The sequence below is a fragment of the Acinonyx jubatus genome, chromosome B1, assembly GCF_027475565.1.
Source record: "Acinonyx jubatus isolate Ajub_Pintada_27869175 chromosome B1, VMU_Ajub_asm_v1.0, whole genome shotgun sequence".
Taxonomy (NCBI): Eukaryota; Metazoa; Chordata; class Mammalia; order Carnivora; family Felidae; genus Acinonyx; species Acinonyx jubatus.
In genome coordinates, this window is record NC_069382.1 from 24,354,302 (window position 1) to 24,375,597 (window position 21,296).

General features: G+C 35.8%; 1 protein-coding gene across 9 annotated transcripts in view; it reads left to right on the top strand.

Moving 5' to 3' along the window:
- DLC1 (DLC1 Rho GTPase activating protein) overlaps positions 1-21,296 on the top strand; it is a 423,086-nt gene that overhangs the window by 104,607 nt on the left and 297,183 nt on the right. For 8 of the 9 annotated variants that reach the window (XM_053216362.1, XM_053216363.1, XM_053216364.1 and 5 more), the window contains one exon: positions 3,741-3,890. The exons of the other annotated variant lie outside the window; for it this stretch is intronic. In XM_053216362.1, the coding sequence (XP_053072337.1) occupies positions 3,741-3,890 (150 nt within the window). The remainder of the gene's footprint in view (positions 1-3,740; positions 3,891-21,296) is intronic. 9 annotated transcript variants of the gene reach the window in all.

A 21,296-nucleotide genomic window follows, 5' to 3' on the forward strand; every position in this document is an offset into this window, starting at 1 on the left:
TCGGGGGAAAAAAAAAGAACTAGGACTAGGACTAGAAAATAATCCTAGGTTAATTTGAACTATTTAGTATGAATTAGCCATTTGACTTTGCTGGGGGTAAAGTAGCGTGAGGTTCCAAAAATGTTTGATTGTCAATATGTGGTGAGGATCCTAAAAGTAAAATACACAGGAAATCACTCATGTGCTTACATCCTGCCAGTGGCCCCACTGTAAGGAATAAATTTGACCTTTACAGTGACCTTCATGACAAAATATATTTTGGCTCCTGTTCATATTCACCTGTACATTGTTCTAGTATTCATTCCTTTCACTCTCACTTCCCTTCCTGGTGTCCCCCACCTTTTATCTGATCCTCTTATTCATCCAGCTCATTCCAGTCTAGCATCCAAGATGTGTGCAGTACTATTTTCCCAGTTCTCCTCCTTCCTTCTTCCTCTTCTTCTTTCCCTTCCCTTCCCTTCCCTTCCCTTCCCTTCCCTTCCCTTCCCTTCCCTTCCCTTCCCTTCCCTTCCCTTCCCCTTTTTTCTTTGTCTTTCATTTTTCTTCCTTTCTTTCTGTCTTCCTTTCTCTCTCTCTCTTTCTCTCTCCCTTTCTCTCTCACTTGCTGTCTCTCTCCATCTCCATCTTCATCTTCGTATCTCTCTTCTACCCCATTCTTTTTCTCCCCATCATGATTTAGCTCTATTTTCCAACCACAGAAAACTATTTTCCAACCACTCTATACAAAGTGGGACACCCCCTTCAGTGACTGTGTAGATTCTTACCCAATTTATTTGCTTCTTAAACTTGTTCCTGTATGAAACCATCCTACTTATGAATGTTAACTTTTGTTGTGTCTTCTCATGGTTGACTATAATATTCAAGAAAGCAGGAATTTTTAAATCTCTTATCCACTTGTGACTATTTTGTCCCTTTAATGGTGCTTGGCCCAGAACAGCTATGACTGCAGGAAAGAATGAAGGAAAGACGGGAGGGGAGAGAATTTAGCATCTTGGCCTTGATTTGAAGGGGTTAAGGTACTGAAATGTTGAGAACTTCATTAATAGGCAGCTTTACTTATTAAAGAAGGTCCTCTTCGTGGACTATGGAGACAGCATGAAATAAAAGCTTCACTGAAGAAGTCAACCTAGCCAAAACCTGCAAATACGCAGCTCTATTTTCAGGCATGAGCTATTTGCTGGAGTTTAGCCATGGACATATGAAAGGTTAGAACTGTTAAATATTAATATCTGGGGCTTTAAAAACAAAGACAATAAAATTTATCCAAAGCATCTGATTTGTAGTCCACTCTATTTTGTGAGGTTTTATGGATGTATAACACAGGATACTGGTCTGTGTACTTGACACTTGATGCTGAATGTAATAGATAGTGAATAAGGAAGCATCCAGGAAGGAAGGCGAAATCAATAGGCTTATTTCTCTAAAGGAATATTGTAGACCAAGGCCGTTTGGTTTTATTCCTTTTGGCAGAGCATTTGAAATAATTTGATGCTCAGCCCATGGATTTAAAAATGTTTTTAAAGCACAATCTCAGCATCCAGTTAATTCAAAGACAAATTGTTTCTGAGACCACTGCTGGTAGGTCTAGGACAACCCAGGACATACTGCTTTATCCAACATTAACTTAGTAGCTGGAAAAATATCAAGATATACTTTCTAAGGCTTTGGGAGCTGTTATTTCACTGGCTCCTATTGATTTCATTACTATTATTCCTGAAAACATATTGCATGTGCAATGTATAACTTGTCTCATCTGCCAGGAAGAAAAACATAATTTTTGTGCTTGAGGATGTTATAACTGGGAAATTAAAATCACACAGAAAAAACATGTGGATGTAGAGATGCAAAGAACATTATCTTGCCAAACACAACTTTGGTTTTAAAAAGAAGGAAATTATACAAGCAAATACATTGGAGAAGTAATTAAGAGGACTTTGAGTCTTCTTTCAGTCAGGTTTCCATGTTTTGGGTATTTAGAAGAGAATTAAATTTAGAATAATCTCCAATATTTCCAGGACTTCATTTTAAGGTAGAAGCAGGATTCTACTGTAATGCTCTTTTGACTATAACAAAGTTCTGTGGCAGTGAAGGATATGATATATAGTAAGGTTCAAGTCTGTTTGCAAATATCCTGGATACTCTCAAGCATAAAACATAAAACTTTATGATGACAAGAGCCTGTAATTGTGTCAGAGCCTCATTACATGTTGTAGACAGCAGGGACAATGAAAGGAAATTTAAGTAATAATCACAGCATAGTATTCTGAAGTAAGTAATACAACTCAAAAAAAATTCTTAACTTATTCTCAAACTGGATGTCTTTATGGAAATAGGACTAGCTCTTTCAATTTGATGTTAGTCTGTTAAATCAAACACAGGTTCAGCTTACCCAAATAATTTACGAATGTTACCCTAATTAATGATTCTTTGAACACTTTAATAGGCCAACTGTTTGACATCTGGGAAATAATGCTCTAGCTATTGGGGGTACAGAGACTTGTATAGAATTTGATTAATCCATGAAATTTACCCTAGTTAGTCCCTGTTCTTTGGGGTTCCCTCCTAGTGAAGGCTAGAGAATTTAGGGGATTAAAAAATGCCAAAACAAAATAAAATGTCTGATTCACTTCCAATACCATCACCTGCTCCCTTGTACCCACATCCCTCAGGCTTCTGTTGTGATATATTTTCCCTTTGAGGTCCCCACTCGTGTTCCTTTCAAAGCTGATTTCACCGAGGTAAATATCAAAGACAGATGAGAAGATAGCAACATGAGTTACACATGATAGTTTTCTTCCAAAGGGCTAGCCCTGAGTCTATTACATGTCTCAGTAGATTTTGCTTCTAAAGAACCTTACTGTGCTTTCCATGGGCCTTTTTTTCCCAACCCAATGCCCTATCCAACCTTGATACCTTGCACAGCCCACAGGGAATCTGGAAAATTCCTAATACTAATTGACATGATTTGAATATGCAAGAATAGTAAACAGTCATGTGGAAATGACTCTCTATGGTCAATGAGAAGGTTTAGTTATTCCTGTAAGCAACAGTATTTCCATAAATATATCTCAATATTATAAAGAATTCAGGATAAGTAACCATGATCATTTACAAAAATATATACAGTTATGGGGGCTTTTTTTTAATGTGAAAAAAAAGAAGCTTGAAAAGAAATATTGACAGTGATATAGCTTGAAGCAGCAGTAGGTAAATGGCGCCATGCAAAAACAAAACAAAATACAACAAAACAAACAAAGCAACTTGCCCACTGTACAGACTGAATCCTGCCGCCTTTGATTATTTTCCCATTTTTTTCCTATACTCAGAAATATTCTTCCAAAAATATTGTATGGATCCTTAAATGCCTAACCACAAACAGTTATTAGTATGTCATAATTGATTTATACCATGAAAAAAGTAACATCTAATTTTTCCCAAGAATAGTCCACAGAAAAGTAGTAAATATGTATCAGTACTCACTGATGTTATACTTCTTTTTCATTTCACTTTTTGCCAGAAGATGTATATTTAAAATTCAAGTAAAATGCTTCTTTGGCAGTAGGTCAGCATCTTCCCAATGAAGAGCCCATTGATGATGCAGAATAGAACTTCCTTTCCCCCTTGAGTAGAAGGCTGCCTATTATTCAGTGTCCTTTTTGTCACATTGAAGAACAGGGAACTTTTTATTCTTTCCAAGAAATGCCCTTTCAGATTTAGTAACAACATGTTCTGTTCCTCAGGAAATAAGAGAAGATCGAGATAGGGCGCGGCTAGACTCCATGGTGCTGCTAATTATGAAACTGGACCAACTTGATCAGGACATTGAGAATGCCCTCAGCACCAGCTCCTCTCCATCCGGCACACCAACAAACCTGCGGCGGCACGTTCCTGTGAGCTTTCCTCTTTTTCACTTCTTTTCCCATGAGAATGTTACCTCTTTATTTCATACAGTGCCTCTTGCAAATGAAACACCTCTGATGGTAGCACTACCTACCTAAATGTGGCCCTGATACTGTTCCACAAAGATCACTCAAATAATTCTGGGCTTCGTGCAATATTATTTAAAAGAGAAGTGTGCTTAAAAAGGAAACGGTTATTATGAGCTAGACAAGAAAGAGAGTCACCTGGGGAAATTATGTTTCATAGAGATCAAATCATCTTTATTGTAGTTGTTTCTCTCATTATCAGTCTTCTCTGACATCCTATGAGCACCATTAGCAATGCTATGTCTGTCTCGTTTAATATTTTTTTTCTAATATTTCACAAATTTACATTGCACGTAGGAGATGCTTAAATATTTGCTGCATGCACACACGCATGCATGGATGTTTGGGTAGATGGTGAGTGGATGAATGGATGCTGGACTAACCCGGCATACTACAAGAAATAATTTATATGAGATTAACTTGAAAACACTCTAAAATTCACTCCATGAAATACAGTGAATAGGACAGAGGTGAGAGTTTCATTCTGCACTGCATTAATTTCTTATAAGACAGACACTCCTCTGAGATTCTGACATTCAAAATAAAATTTGAAAGGCAGATTCCAGGACTGAGTATGCACTTTACATATTTACTGTATATTAAATGGCTTAGTTTGTACAGATCTAGCAAATGTGATGGTAGATTTGCTTATAATTAAGCCATAAATCCCTTTTCAATTAATCTGTTACTTTTGCTATGCAATAATCAATACATTAAGTCAGGAGATTATATATTTACCTAAGATCAAAAGGGTGTAAAATCCTATACATAAATTGGAGCAGCTACCAAAATAGAGCTATTTTGCATCAAATTCTCTAATTAGTATAGCTCTATCATTGATTCTGAAGTGATTCAAGACTTAACTCTGATGATGGGGCAGAATATTTCAAAGTAAATGAACAAATTAAAATGATAACTAACCTTGGTATATGCTAGGTATGATTTTAAATGATTTATGCATATTAGCACATTCATTCCTCACATTTTTCAAATGAGTGAAAGACAGAGAAGTTAGTAATTATATGCGTCAAAGCTGGAGTACGTACCCAGCGAATCTTCATCTCAAGCCATGCCATTTAACCGCTACACCACACTGCGTTCTCTAGCTGACCATATTGGGAATCCTATAGCTTAAGCAAATGATAGATGATAGATTGACGTAGAGAGGGAGAGGAAGGAATGAAGGAAGGGGAAGGAAGGAGAGAGGGAAATAAATTAGATACTTCAACTTAAAGCCAGTAGAATGAAATTTTCGTTTTTGTCTGTGATCTTCTGGATAATCATTTCTTACCCTTTAGTATTCATCTCAAATTTTCTTTACAGTGAAATATTGCCCTAAGCTTCTTCTGTCTTTCCAGAAAGAATCAATTACCCCTTCTCTGGTGCTGCTATAGTGTCTTGTACATACTTTAGTAGGACAGGATCCCAATGGAAAAACTAATATCAAAGTAACCTGAAGACCAACAAGAAGGGGTGTTTTAATCTTTTTTACATATGAAAAGTGTGTAGAATCTTTATACTCATTTCTGTCATTTTTAAAAACAGAAATAACCCAGGGTGCCTGGGTGGCTCAGTCAGTTAAGCCTCTGATGTCAGCTCAGGTCATGATCTCATGGTTCATGAGTTTGAGCCCCGCATCGGGATCCATGCTGGCGGTGTGAAACCTGCTAGGGATTCTCTCTCCCTCCTTCTCCCTCTCTCTCCCTATGCTCCTCCCCCAGTTTCCTCTCTCTTTCTTAAAATAAATTTAAAAAATAAAAATAGAAATAACCATATTTTTCAACAAGAGGCATTTCTTAGTACTTCTTTGCCATAGAATACCTTTTCTCTTTAGAAGTTGTCTGATGGGAATTGTTAATATCTCCCTGTCTTTTTTAATTTCTCCCCTATATTCTCCATCTATACTGAACTTTCCTCAATCCCCATGTATTTAGGGGAAAAAAACCAACCCATCTCTGTATTATTGTCTCCATCTCAGAAAGAAAGGCAGCTCTTATCTGATAGACATGTATCTTTGTTCAGTGGTAAAGGCAAAACACAAACAGGGTGATAATTTTAGGATTTGCCTACATCTACATCTTCAGCCTCCATTTAAAGTATAAACCAGATTTTATATTGCATGCCCTGTCTCCTGGAATACAACCACCATTGCTGAGGATGGTTGATTCTATAAACTGAGATCCATTTCTAAGTGTTCAGCTCAATAAATACTTGGAATAGGCAAATTAATACAATAGAAACCTTATGAACTTTGGGATTTACAGACCTGCATTCAAATACCAGCTCCACAACTGAATATCTAAGAATATAAGAAAACTATGTGATTTCTCAACTTTAGGTTCATGTAAAAAAAAAGGCAATGTTATTTTCTATCTAATGGCTAGTTGGAAGGAGTAAATGAGAGAACATATATTAAGATGTATTGCACAGATCTGGCACAGAGCACGTATTTATACTGTGTTATTCTCTTTCCTTCTCCCATGTACTCACACCAGGCACTGGGCTAAAGATGAATAAGACATAGCCTGAAGCCCTCAGAAACAAAAACATCTTTTTGGTCTTTATATTTTTCTAGGTCATCCCTTGTTCTTTATTTCTGTTCCTTGGTATTTAAAGCTAATTTTAAAAGTCTCTCATCATCAAATTTTTTCCACAGACACTTTCCATTTCTTTTGATAATTGCACCAGGGAATAAGGGGATTATAACAGCGTGATTATGACCTTGATCATCCAGCAAGTATCACTGTCCCAGATTCAGAGGAGAACCTCCCTCTTTCACACCCTTACACTCCACTGTGTATTTACAGTTTAACAGGAAAGACAAGACTACAATCAAACCGTGACCTCAGTTTGAGATTACTTATGAGAAAATGCTAGAGTGAGTTTTCTACCTATGATAAAGGGTGTAAAAAATAATAGACTGGAGTCTTTAAGAATGGATTGAAGATGAAAAATCACTACAATAAGAATACAAATAAAGACTTAAGGTTGCCTTGATAATAGAGACTTGCAAATTGACTATATCTTGGTGGTTCACCACAGCCCAGGATCTAGTTTTCTCCTCTAGAGTCCAAAAACTTGATTTTGTCCAAGTACTCACTGTGTGCCAGTCTCTTAGAGCTGATAAATGATGGCCCATCTCATGGGATCAGTGTGAGTGGGGGATGGAGAAGGCAGTAGTGTTTACTGACAATTAATCTTTATATATGCTCATTCTTCTGTATTATAACCCTTCCCAAGAGACATATCGTTCACTCACAATTGTTCACCATTTCCAGAACCAGAACCTCCTTGTCTGACAGTTAAGGAATTTTTTTTTTCCCAGTAACAAGGTATTCTGAATATTAAGTTGCTAATTGTGTTCAAGTTAATGTGTAAACAAGGAACTATTGATAATATCTTGGAGTATTTCTTCTATGCCACAGAGAAGCTTAAAAAACATACAAGTCAGGGTCACTTCACTACCTTTAGCTGAACTTCCAACATGGTTCTATAGCATTTTTTTTGTCTTCCTGGTTCTTTTCCCATAATCCAAGGCAGCTATTCAAAAATTTTACTATGCTCCCCAAACCCTTACCTACCCTTACACCTTTCTCTTAGCAAACATCCTCGTGTTCCTCTTGGCAGAGAAAATGGACCATTGACAGGAACTTTGCAGCCTCACAACTGTAAATATCCGTAGGTACTCCTTTTCTTCTCTCTTTTCTTCCCATGTCCTCCCTTGTGAGCCAAGATTTATTCTCCTTTTCATCTAGTATATATTCCTTGATTTAATTCTTGTCCACTGCTCTACCATTTCTTTGCAACTCATCTCATGTCTGAAAAATCCAGTAGTAACCTCTCAGTCTTTAGCTGTAGCATTTGAAACAATTGAGTATCCTCTCCTCCCTGGATTTCACAGCTCCCTTGGCTTCTGGCTCCTCTCTTTCCTTTTCTTCTATACCCCCAGCAGTTACTTTTCATATATTTCAGTGGCTCCTCTCCCTGTATTTGCCCCTTAAATCTTATCTCCAGATTTTAGGCTCAGTTCTTTCTATGTCTGACAGAATATTCTCCCTGGAAGTTACCATGGCTTCCCTGACTTCCTTCATAGTGAGGGTCACCAGTGAGCCCCTTTTTGCTGGCTCCAGATCTGTATATCCAATGGATCACTAGCCACTCACTTCTTTACACCACAATTGTACTGTGTATACACCTCTACTATAGCACATCAGACTGTATTCCCACAATGGGAACTATTCCAAGATATTTATATTCCCGTTGTCTGGCACAGTTGAAGCATGGAGTAACAGTGATGAATAGAGCCTAGTGGGAAGATGATGTAGAAGATGAATTACACAAAGCAGATTCACAACACAATTATTAGGTGGCTGTAGTAATGCTAATTCAGGGCTTGAAGCCCAACCCACTTAGTTTGGGTATGGTAGCAGTGGAAAAAGAAAAGAAGGAATGGATGTGAGAGATTCTGAGAGCCGCTGTGTCATATCTCATAGTGAACAGAGAGGAAACAAAATAATAAGGATTTGTGCTAAACTACGTATTTGTGACCCTCCTTAAATCACTTCTGTAGTTGTATTTTAAGCGCCCCCAGCAGAACGTCGCAGTAGCTACTTAAAGGGGTTGAACTCTGGGGTCTGACAAATGTGAGTTTTAATGTCAGCCCTGGTGCATAGTGTGAATTTGCTCAAATTACTTCCCTTAAGACTTAACTACATCGTCTGTCAAGTAGGGCTAGTGAATGTTGAAGCAGGTAATGGCTGTGCAGTACTGTCTTTAGAAGGTAAAAACACAATAAATGATAGATTTTTAAAATATTTTTCAGTTTGCCTCAGAACTGTTGTGTTGTTAGAAAGGCAAGAGGTTACCCTGTTAATCACCTAATCAAATTATAAACAGGAAGGCAAAAGGAGTTCTGCCAACTATAAAGGTCAAATATAAATGGCTTATAAATTACCTACTACTTATGACTATGCACTTGATGTTTATAAGTTACCTGCTATTATGACTGTCAATTTGATGTTGATTCAGTTTGAAATTTTAGTGTATCATATTTCTCTTCTGGTAAAATATTTGTATTTTTCATGCAAAATAAACAAACAAACAAATAAACAGCCTTTAATTTGAAATCACTCAGGGCATGAGAAATTTGGTTAGAGGTGGGTGTTTTTACACACACGCGCACACACACACAGGCGCACACATACACATATTTAAAGTATTACCTTGCAGTTTACTTATTGCTGTGTATGTCTTTTTTTAATTTTTTCACATCTCATTTTTTAAAATTTATTTATTTTTAAATTTACCTCCTTGGGGCGCCTGGGTGGCTCAGTCAGTTAAGTGGCCGACTTCGGCTCAGGTCATGATCTCACGGTCTGTGAGTTCGAGCCCCGCGTCGGGCTCTGTGCTGAGAGCTCAGAGCCTGGAGCCTGTTTCAGATTCTGTGTCTCCCTCTCTCTGACCCTCCCCCGTTCATGCTCTGTCTCTCTCTGTCTCAAAAATAAATAAACGTTAAAAAAAAATTTTTTTTTAAATTTACCTCCTAGTTAGTTAGCATATAGCGCAACAATGATTTCAGGAGTAGATTCCTCAATGCCCCTTATCCATTTAACCCATCCGCCCTCCCACAACCCCTCCAGCAACCCTCTTTTTGTTCTCTGTATTTAAGAGTCTCTTAAGTTTTGTCCCCCTCCTTGTTTTTATAGTTTTTGCTTCCCTTCCCTTATGTTCATCGGTTTTGTGTCTTAAATTCCTCATAAGAGTGAAGTCATATGACATTTGTCTTTCTCTAATTTCGCTCAGCATAATACCCTCTAGTTGTGTATGTCTTTTATACCGTTTCTCTTTTTTCTCTTATCTCTTTTTCAGGCTTATTGAAATATAAGTGACATACAACACTGTGTAAGTTTAAGGTGTACAATATTATGATTCAGTATACATATATGTTGCAAAATGCTGGCTACAAGATTAATGAACACACCCATAACCTTACATAATTATTTTGTGGATGGGTGTATGTGTGCTGAGAACATTTAAAATTTACTCTTGACAACTTTTAAGTATATAATACAGTATTCTTAACTATAGTCACCATGCTTTATATTAGATCCCATAACTTATTCACCTTATAACTGAAAGTTTGTGTCTTCTTTTTTTAGATTTTTTAATGTTTATTAATTTTTAAGAGAGAGAGAAAGAGACAGAGCATGAGCAGGGGAGGGGCAGAGAGATTGAGAAACAGAATCTGAAGTAGGCCGCAGGCTCCAGGCTGTCAGCACAGAGCCAGACGCGGGGCTTGAACCCAGCAACCTCGAGATCACAACCTGAACCAAAGTTGACGCTCAACTGACTAAGCCACTCAGGTGCCCTGAAAGTTTATGTCTCTAATCACCACTTAATCACTAATCATGAGTGCCTCATTTCCTCCACCCCCAGCCCAGGTCAACCACCATTCTACTCTGTTTGTAGGCATTTGCATTGTTTTAGATTCTGTAAAAGTAAGATCATACCATATTTGCTTTTCTCTGTCTGACTTATTTCACTTAGCATAATACCCTCAGAGGCCATCTATGTTATCACAAATGATAGGATTCCCCGCTTTTCTCTCTCTTTCTCTGTCAATATACATATACATATATATATATATATACACACACACACATATATGCATATATACATAAATTACATATATATATATATATATATATACACACATACATATACACATATGCCACATTTTATTTATCCATTTATCTGTCAAAGTATACTTAGGTTGTTTCCATGTCTTTCCCATTGTGAATAATGCAGCAGTGAACATTGGAGTACAGGTATCTTTTTAAGATGCTGATTTCATTTCCTTCAGATATATACCCAGAAGGGGGATTGCTGGATAATATGGTGGTTCTGTTTTTAATTTTTTGAGAAAACTTTATGGACTTATTTCTGGTCCCTGTTCTGTTCCATTGATCTATGTGTCTGTTTTGTGCTAGTGCCATGCTGTTTTGATCACTACACTTTTATTCTTCTTTTTCAAGATTGCTGTGGATCTTTGGGGTCTTTTGTAGTTCCATGTGAATTTTAAGACTATTTTTTTCTGTTCCTGTAAAAAATGCCATTGAAATTTTGATTGGAATTACATTGAATCTGTAGATCATTTTAGGTAGTATGAACATTTTTGCAATTTGTTAATTTTTCTGATCCACATACACAGGATGGCTTTTCATTTACTTGTGTATTCTTTAGTCACTTTTATCAGTGTCTTTTAGTTTTCACAGTAGAGATATTTCACCTTATTAGTTAAATATATTACTAAATATTTTATTATGTTTGTGCTATTATAGATGGCATTGTTTTATTTCTCTTTCAAATAGTTTGTTGTTATTGTATAGAAATGCAATTAATTTCTATATGCTGATACTGATTTTGTATTTTCATTTGTATCCTGTAACTTTACTGATTATTTTTAATTCTTACAGTTTTTTGGTGAGTTGTTAGGGTTTTCTGTATATAGTATACAATATCATGTCATCTGAAACAGAGACAATTTTGCTTCCAATTAGGATGACATACATTTATTTATTTATGTATTTATTTATTTGCCTGCCTGCTCGCTCGCTCACTCTGGCTAGAACTTCCAGTACTATATTGAAGAGAGGTGATGGGAGTGGATGCCTTTGTCATGGTGCTGATTTTAGAGGAAAAGTTTTCATTTTTTCATCATAGAATATGATGTTAGTTGTAGGTTTGTCATGCATGGCATTTATTGTATACATTCCTTCATGCACAGTTTGTTGAGAGCTTTTATTATGAGAGACTGTTGATTTTTGTCAAATACTTTTTCTTCATCTATTGCGATGATCATAAGATTTTTATCTTTTATTCTGTTATTGTGGTACGTCACACTTGTTGACTTGTGTGTATTGAACATACTTGCATCCCATGGATAAATACCATTTGGACATGATGTAATGTGCTTTTAATGTGCTCTTGAATTCTGTTTGCTAGAGTTCTGTTGAAAATTTTTGCATCTATATCAAGGATATTGGCCTATAGCTTATTTTTTTGGTTTTTGTTTCATTTGGTTTTGTAGTGTCTTTATCTGGCTCTGGTAATAGGGTAATTCTGGCTTTGTAAAATGAGTTTGGGAGTAATCCCTTCTCTTCAATTTTTTGGAAGGGTTTTGAAAGGACTGACATTCTTTTTTAAATGTTTGATAGAATTCATCAGTGAAACTATCTGGTCTTGGCCTTTCCATTGTTGGAAAATTTTTTATTACTACTTCAGTTTCCTTCGTTATTGCTCTGTTGAGATATTCCATTTATATTTCAGTCTTGTTTCTTCATTTTCTTTTACTTTAAGCTTTATTAAGGTAAAATTGATAAATAAAACTGTAAAGTACTTAAAATGTACATTGTGGTGATTTGATATTTGTATGTATGTGAAAAGATTCCCATCATCCAGTTACCTCACACATCTATCACCTCACATATTTATCCTTTGGGTTTTGTTGTTGTTGTTGTGCGAACATTTTAGTTCTATTCTCTTAGCAAATTTCAATTATTATTTTTTAATGTAGTCTTATCATCCATAGTCACCATATTTTATATTAGATCCTCAGACCGTATTCATCGTATACCTGAAAGTTTTTACCCTTTTACCAACTCCTCTCTATTTCCTCATTGGACCCTTTCAGTTCTACTAGTGATTTCTAATTTCATAACAAAACTACAAAAATTACTTTCATTGTGAGGAATAAGAAAGAGATATTAATATTTTTGAGTCTAGCTATTCTTAAAACAATATTTAATGAGAATTTTACATGACAGGCACTATTCTAAGATCTGGTGATATATCAGTGAACAAGAGTGGTGAAGTCCCTGCTTTAGTGATATGTAGATTCTCATAGAGGGAAGCAGATAATATTAGAAAAAGGGATGAGTTGAGAGTGAATGGATGGATGATGGATGGATGGATGGATGGATGGATGGACGGACGGACCGATCGACTGATGGGTAGATAAATAGGATGATAGATGGATACAGTTGATTTGTAATAAATAAGCAGGGTAATTGATTATGAAATAGAGAATTATATACTGTGGAGGTTGAAGGAAGGAAACTACTTTAGCTTGAAATGTCAATAAATATTCAAGCTGAGACCTGATTTGACAAGAACAGGCCAACAGAAGGAAACTCTGTAGAAACCAATATGGTGTTTTAGAAGAACTGGAAAACAACCACTATGGCTGAAACATACCAAGAAACAAGAGAATAATAGAACATAAGGCCAGAAAGTATAAATGTAGTATAGATGGTATGCAGCCATGTGGGCATGAGAAAGTTGAGTTGTAAAGAGTAGGCACAGAGGTGTTTCACTCCTATTCTCTCAGGTTAAAATTGTAGAGTGATATATACCTCTGCTTCTTCCCATTTACATTCCCTTCAACCTCAATTTTCCTTTATGCTCTGAGGCTACCTTATAACACAAATAGAACATTTGATGGATTAATGTACTGCCTTTGATGAAGTTGCCAAGTAAGTGCATCTACTCAGCAGACATGTCTTATATACATACTGTGAACTAGTTTTAGGAAGATATCATCATACTAATAATAACAGTATTTATAGTAAAGGCAAACATTTAATGAAAATTATTATGTGCCAGTTACATGTACTTTGCATATATCTTGTTTAACCCTTGTGAAACTCTATGAGTGAATGCTATTATTACACCCATTTCCTTTTTTTTTTAATTTGACTATAGTTGATGCACAGTTCTGTTAGTTTCAGGTATACAACTTAGTGATTTGACAAGCTTAGATATTATGTTATGTTCGCCACAAGCATAGATACCATCTGTCCTATTACATTGCTATTACAATATTATTGACTGTATTCCTTATATCCTGCTTTTTATTCCCATGACTTAACTCATTCCGTAAGTGGAAGGCTTTTATTTCCCTCTCCTCTTTACCCTTTGTTCAACTCCTCACACCTCTTCCTTCTAGCAACCATCAGTTTGTTTTCTATATTTATAATTCTTATTCTATTTTTGTTCACTCGCTTGTATTAGATTCCATTTATGTGTGGAATCATACTGTATTTGTCTTTCTCAGTCTGGCTTATTTCAGTACCCTCTAAGTCCATCCATGTTACTCAAATGGCATGATCTCATCCTTTTTATGGCCATGTAGTATTCCATTATATAAATGTAAATATATAAATATATATATGTATATATACATACACACACACACACATAGTATTCCATTACATGCACACACACACACATATAGATATATAGATACACACACACATACACACATATATACACACACCATTCATCTGTTGATGGACACCTATGTTGCTTCCATGTCTTGGCTATTCTATTGTAAATAGTGTTGCAATAAACATCGGGGTGGGTACATGGGTTATTGTTTTCATTTTCCCTGGATTAAATACCCAATAGTAGAGTTACTAGATCATATGATACTTATATTTTAATTTTTTAAAGCGCCTCCATACTCTTTTCCACAGTGGTTGTACCAGTTTGCATTCTCCCCAACAGTGTACAAGGGGTCCTTTTTCTCCACTTGTTTGCCAACACTCTTTGTTCCTTGTCTTCTTGATTTTAGCCATTCTAACAGGTATGGAGTGATATCTCATTGTGAGTTTGATTTATGTTTCCCTGATGATTAGTGATGTTTAACATCTTTTCATGTTTCTATTGACCACATTTACATCTTTAGAAAAATATCTATTTAGGTCCTCTGCCCATTTTTTAATCAAATTGTTTTTTTGGTGTTGAGTTGTATAAGCTCTTTATATATTTTGTATATTATTGGATATATCATTTGCAAGTATATTATCCCATTCAGTCAGTTGTCTTTTTGTTTTGTTGATGATTTCTTTTACTGTGCAAAAGCTTTTTATTTTGATACAGTCTCAGTAGTTTATTTTTTGCTTTGGTTACCTTGCCTTAAGAGACATATCTAGAAAAGTGTTGCTATGGCTGATGTTAGAGAAATTACTGCCTATGTTCTCTTTTTCTGTGGTTTCAGGTTTTACATTTAGGCCTTTAATCCATTTTGAGTTTATTTTTTTGTATGGTGTTAGAACGTGATCTAGTGTCATTCTTTTACACGTAGCTGTCATTTTTCCCAGCGCCATTTATTGAAAAGGCTGTCTTCCCCATTGTGTATGTTCTTGCCTCCTTTGTCATAGATTAATTGACCATATAAATGTGACTTTATTTCTGTGCTCTCTATTCTGTTTTATTGATATATGTGTCTATTCTGTGCCAGTACTCCACTGTTTTGATTACTACAGATTTGTAGTTGAAATCTGGGGTTGTAATACCTCCAGTTTTGTTTTTCTTTATCAGGATTGCTTTGGCTATTTGGAGTCTTTTGTGATTCCATAAAAATTTTAGTATTACTTGTTCTGGTTTTGTGAAGAATGTTGTTGTTATTTTGATAGAAATTGCATTTAATGTGTAGATTGCTATGGCTAATGTGGACATTTTGACAGTATTAATTCTTCCAACCAATAAAAACAATATATTTTCATTTATTTGTGTCACATTTAATTTCTTTCATCAGTGTTTTATGTTTTAAGAATACAGATCTTTCACTTCTTTGGTTAAGTTTATTTCTAGCTATTTTATTCTTTTTGGTGCAGTTGTAAATGGTGTTGTTTTTTTAAATTTCTCTTTCTGCTATTTTGTTGTTAGTTTATAGAAATGCTGCCAATTTTGTGTATTAAATTTTTTTCCTGCCACTTTATTGTAGTTATTTATACTTCTAGTAGTTATTTGGTGGAGCTTTTAGGGCTATTTCTAGTATCACATAATCTGTAAATAGTAACAGTTTAACTTCTTTACCAATATGAATGCTGTGCTAGGACTTACAGTACTATTTTAAATAAAAGTGGTGAGAGTGGACATTCTTATCTTGTTCCTGATCTTAGAGGAAAAGCTCTCAGTTTTTCACTATCGAGAATGGTGTAAGCTTTAGGTTTTCATATATGGCCTTTATTATGTTGAAGTCTGTTCCTTCTAACCCCATTTTGTTGGGAGTTTTTATCATGAATGGATGTTGAATCTTGTCAAATGCTTTTTCTGCATCTATTGAGATGATCATATGATTTTTATCTTCGGTTTGATGTGGTGTATGATGTTGTTTGATTTGTGAATATTGAGCCAATCACCTTTGCATTCCAGGAATAAATCCCACCTGATCATGATGAATGATCTTTTTAATGCATTGTTGTATGTGATTTGCTAATATTTTGTTGAAGATTTTTGCATCTATGTTCATCAGGAATATTGGCCTGTAGTTTTCCTTTTTTGTGGTATCTTTGTCTGGTTTTGGTATCAGAGTAATGCCCACCTTGTAGAATGCATTTGGAAGCTTTTCTTCCTCTTCTATATTTTTGGAATAGTTTGAGGAGAATAGGTATTAAATCTTCTTTAAATGTCTGATAGAATTCCCTTGTGAATCTATCTGAAACTAGACCTTTATTTTTTGGTAGTTTTTTTTTTTTTTTTTTTTTGATTGTCAGTTCAATTTTATTACTTGTAAAACAATTCATTACTTGTTTTGGAAGATTGTATGTTTCTAGGAATTTATCCATTTCTTCTGTTGCTAGTTTGTTGGCATGTAATTTTTCGTAGTATTTTCTTAATACTCCTTTGTATTTCTGAGGTGTCATTTGTTATTTCTCCTCTCTCATTTTTCACTTTATTTATTTGGGTCCTTTCTTCTTTTTTATTAATGAGTATGGTTAAGGGTTTAATTTTATGTTTTCAAAGAACCTGGTCTTGTTTTCATTGACTTTTTCTTTCTTTTTTTTCTTTTCTTTCTTTGTCTCTCTCTCTCTCTCTTTTTTTTTTTTTTTTTTGGCTCTATGTCATTTATTCCTGCTCTGATCTTTATTTTTCTTCTACTCATCTTGGGCTTTGTTTATTCTTATTCTAGTTCTTTAGCTGTAAACTAAGATTGTTTATTTGATTTTTTTCTAATTTCTTGAGGTAGACCTGTATTGCTTTATACTTCCTTTTTCGAACTGCTTTTGCTGTGTCCCATAGATTTTGGACCACTGTGCTTTCATAGTCATTTGTCTCCATGTGTTTTTTTTTTATTTCTTCTTTGTTTGCCTCATTGATCTATTGGTTGTTTAGTGTCATCTTGTTTAGTCTTCATGTGTTCGTGTTTTTTCCAGTATTTTTCTTGTGATTTACTTCTATTTTCATACCATTGTGGTAAGAAAAGATGTGTTGTTTGATTTCAATATTCTTATCCTGTTTTATGGCCTAATATGTGGATTCATTATGGACAATGTTTCATGTGCACTTGAAAATACTATATATTTTGTTGTTTTTGGATGGAATATTCTGTTATGTCCATCTGATCCAGTATGTCATTCAAAGACATTGTTTCTTTATTGATTTTATCTGTATTATCTATCCATTGATATAAGTAGAGTCTTAAGTACCCTAGTATTATTGTATTACCATAAATTTCTCTCTTTATGTCCATTAATATTTGTTTTTTGTATTTAGGTGCTCCAGGTTAGGTGTGTAGATATTCACAAGTGTTGTATCTTCTTGTTGAACTGATCCATTTATCATTATATAATGTCCTCCTTTATCCTGTTACAGTCGCTCAAAGTCTATTTTGTCTGATACAAGTATTGCTACCTGCCTTTTTTTTCCACTTCCATTTGCATAGTGAATGTTTTTCCATCCCTTTTGCTTTCATACTATATATATATGTCTTTAGGTGAGGTAAATTTCTTGTAGACAGCATATAGATGGGTCTTGGTTTTGTTGTTGTTTTATCAATTCTGTCATTCTGTATCTTTTGATTAAAGTATTTAGGCCATTTTCATTTAAGGTAATTATTGATAGGTATATGCCTATTGCCATTTTTTTTTTTTGGCAATTTGGCAATGCCTGTTGGTCATTTTTGTAGTTCTTTTTTGTTCCTTATTTTCTTGCTTTCTTTGTGATTGATGAATATCTATAGTGTTTTGTTTGGCTTTCTTTATTTTTTGTTTATCTATCATAGGTTTTGGGTCTGTGGTTTCCATGAGGTTCATATATAACATTCTGAGTTGATAGCAGTTCATATTCATTTGATGGTCATGTAAGTTCAAACACAAGGAAGGAAGGAAGGAAAATCTTGCTTTTTCTTTTTTCCTTTATCATTCCTTTTTACTCCCTTTTCGACATTTTACATATATGTTGCCATATTTTATTTATTATTTTTTATTCATATTTTCCTTATGTCTAATTATAGCCACTTCTTTTCCACTTAAAGAAGTCCCTTTAACATTTCTTGTAAGGCTGGTATAGCAGTGTTAAATTCCTTTGTCTTTTGTTTGTCTGGAAAACCCTTTATCTCTCCTTAAGATCTGAATGATAACCTTGTCAAATAGAATATTCTTTTTCATAGGGCTTTTTTTTCTGCTTAAACACTTTGAAATATCATGTATGTCACTCCCTTCTGACTTACAAAGTTTCTGCTGAAAAATTAGTTGATAGCCTTACAGGTTTTTCCTTGTAGGTAACTTTCTGTTTGTCTCTGGATAGTTTTAAGATACTCTCTTTATCTTTAACCTTTGATATTTTATTACTATGTGCCATAGCGTGGAACTCCTTGGGTTCATCTTGTTTGGAACTCTCTGTGCTTCTTAGACTTAGATGTCTATTTCCCTCCAAGTTTAAGGAAGTATTCAGTTATTATTTCTTCAGAAAAGTTTTCTGCACCTTTCTCTCTCTCTTCTTCAGGGATCCCTATAATGAGAATCTTTGTTCACTTGGTGTTGTCCAAGATCTCTTAATCTATCCTCATTGTTTAAAACATTTTTTTCTCTTTTTGCTGTTCCTTCATCAAAGCTTGTTTGCTTTCCATTATCCTTTCTTCTAGATCACTGATACATTTGTCTGCATCCTCTCATGTACTGTTGATTCCCTTTAGTATGTTTTTTTTTATTTCAGTTATTGTATTCTTCACCTTTTCTTTTCTTCTATTTCTTCACCTTTTAATATTTTCTTTCTCTTTCTTGAAGGTCTTACTGAGCTCTTCCATTCTTTTTTTTTTTTTCTAGTCCAGTGGGCATCTTTATGATCATTACTTTAAATACTTTATCAGGCATGTTGCTTATCTCTGTTTCATTTAGTTATTTTTTTGAGGGGTTTTCTTGTTCTTTCTTGTGGAGCATATTCCTCTAGCTCCTCATTTGCTTGACTTCCTGTGTTTGTTTCTATGGATTAGATGAAACAGCTACTTCTCAAGTTCAGGGAGTTGTCTTGTATATGGTCTCCTATGCAGACCGTGGGCTTAGTGACTTTTGCTGGCTGGCTGGAGCTATGACTGTATATGGTAGTAATTTTTTTTTTAAATCATGGCCTTTACAGAAAGAATAAGAAAAATAATAATGAAAGAAAGTAAGAAAATAGAACAGAAAAGGAAAAAAGAAAAGAAAAAAGAAAAAAAAAGAAAAAAATCAAAAAGAAAAAAATTAAAACAAGACAAGACAATTTTTTTAGTGTTTACTTATTTTTGAGAGAGAGACAGAGCATGAGCCGGGAAGGGGCAGAGAGAGAGGGGGACACAGAATCAGCAGCAGGCTCCAGGCTCTGAACTGTCAGTGCCTGCAAACTGTGAGATCATGACCTGAGCTGAAGTCAGACGCTTAACTGACTGAGCCACCTAGGCGCCCAACAAGACACATTTTAAAAAGTAAAAAAAACAAACAACATCAACAAAAAAACCATATATACATTTAATTAAAAAGTAAAAATTTAGGGATACCTAGGTGACTCAGTTCATTAAGCATCTGACTTCAGCTCAGGTGATGATCTCATGGTTTTGTGAGTTCAAGTCCCTTGTCAGGTTCTGTGCTGACAGTTCAGAGACTAGAGCCTGCTTGGGATTCTGTGTCTCCCTCTGTCTCTGCCCCTCCCTCACTTGCTCTCTCTCTCTCTCTCTCTCTCTCTCTCTCTCTCTCTCTCTCTCTTCAAAATAAATAAACATTTTAAAACTAAAGAAATAGGGCGCCTGGGTGGCTTAGTCAATTAAGCGTCTGACTTCAGCTCAGGTCATGATCTCAAGGTTCATGAGTTCAAGTCCCGCATCGGGCTCTGTGCTGACAGCTCAGAGCCTGGAGCCTGCTTCAGGTCTGTGTCCCTCTCTGCCCCTCACCCGTTTGTGCTCTGTCTCTCTCTGTCTCTCAAAAGCAAATAAACAGTTAAAAAAAATTAAATAACAAAACCCCTACAAAACCATGGCCTATTTTCTGTGCCCCAACACTACAGGGTAACTGGGCTTGTGGGCTTGTGGACCCTGGGCTCACTGAGGTGGCAAACTCCCTGTGATGACTGGATTCATCAGTTATGGCATCAAGACCTGCCTTCTGAGGCATCAGGACCCTCCATTTATGGTTTCCAAACCTCTTCACAGCAGGCAAATCCTGCTATGGCCTGGGCTTTTAAGGTTGAAGGAGAGAGAGCATTCCCGCAGCGCCTCAGCCCTTTTAAACTTTGACTTCTCTTTTCTGTGTCTACATGACTAGGGCTAGCATGGGCTTGTGGACCCTGAGCTTGCTGAAGTTACAAGCTCCCTGAGATGACTGGGCCTGCCTGTTATGGTGTCTGGACCCTGCTCCTGTCTAGGCTTTTAAGGTGGGGTGGGAATATAAACCAGGCCATTCTCCGGTCCCTCTGACCTGGAGAGGTTTCTCATAATTCCTCTGCAGCTTGGCAGACTTCTGGTGAAGTCTCTTTTCTGTGCCAGTTGCTCTTTTAAGCAATGTTTTTTTTTTTCTGTGCCCAAAGACAGAGGGATCTGTTCCTGGTTCCTCAGTGCTATCCCTCCCCACTGCAGATTGCAGTGTTGCGGTGGGGTTCCCTTGGTTACCATCCATCTCTCTTGCTGTTCTCTTGCCATTCTCTCTGCCTTTGGTTGTTCAGTAGCTGTTCAGTCAATCTTCAGTTCTTCTTCACGAGGAACTGTTCTATTAATAGGTCGAATTTGGTGTGTTCCATGGAGGAGGTGAGATCAGAGTCTTCCTATGTCACCATCTTGAACCAGAACTCTGTTAACATCCATTTCCGAGTGAGAGAATTGAATCACACACGTCAAAACCTAATTCCTACCCCTCATATAGCTCATAGTTTATTAGGTAGATAGACACTTGAGCTAAATGATTTCAAGCCATTGTGGTAGGTGTCACCATGGAGGTCTGATGGGCGTGTAGAAGAGGGTGAGGTGAGGAGAAATGAGAACTGTGTTTTCATTTGACGCTC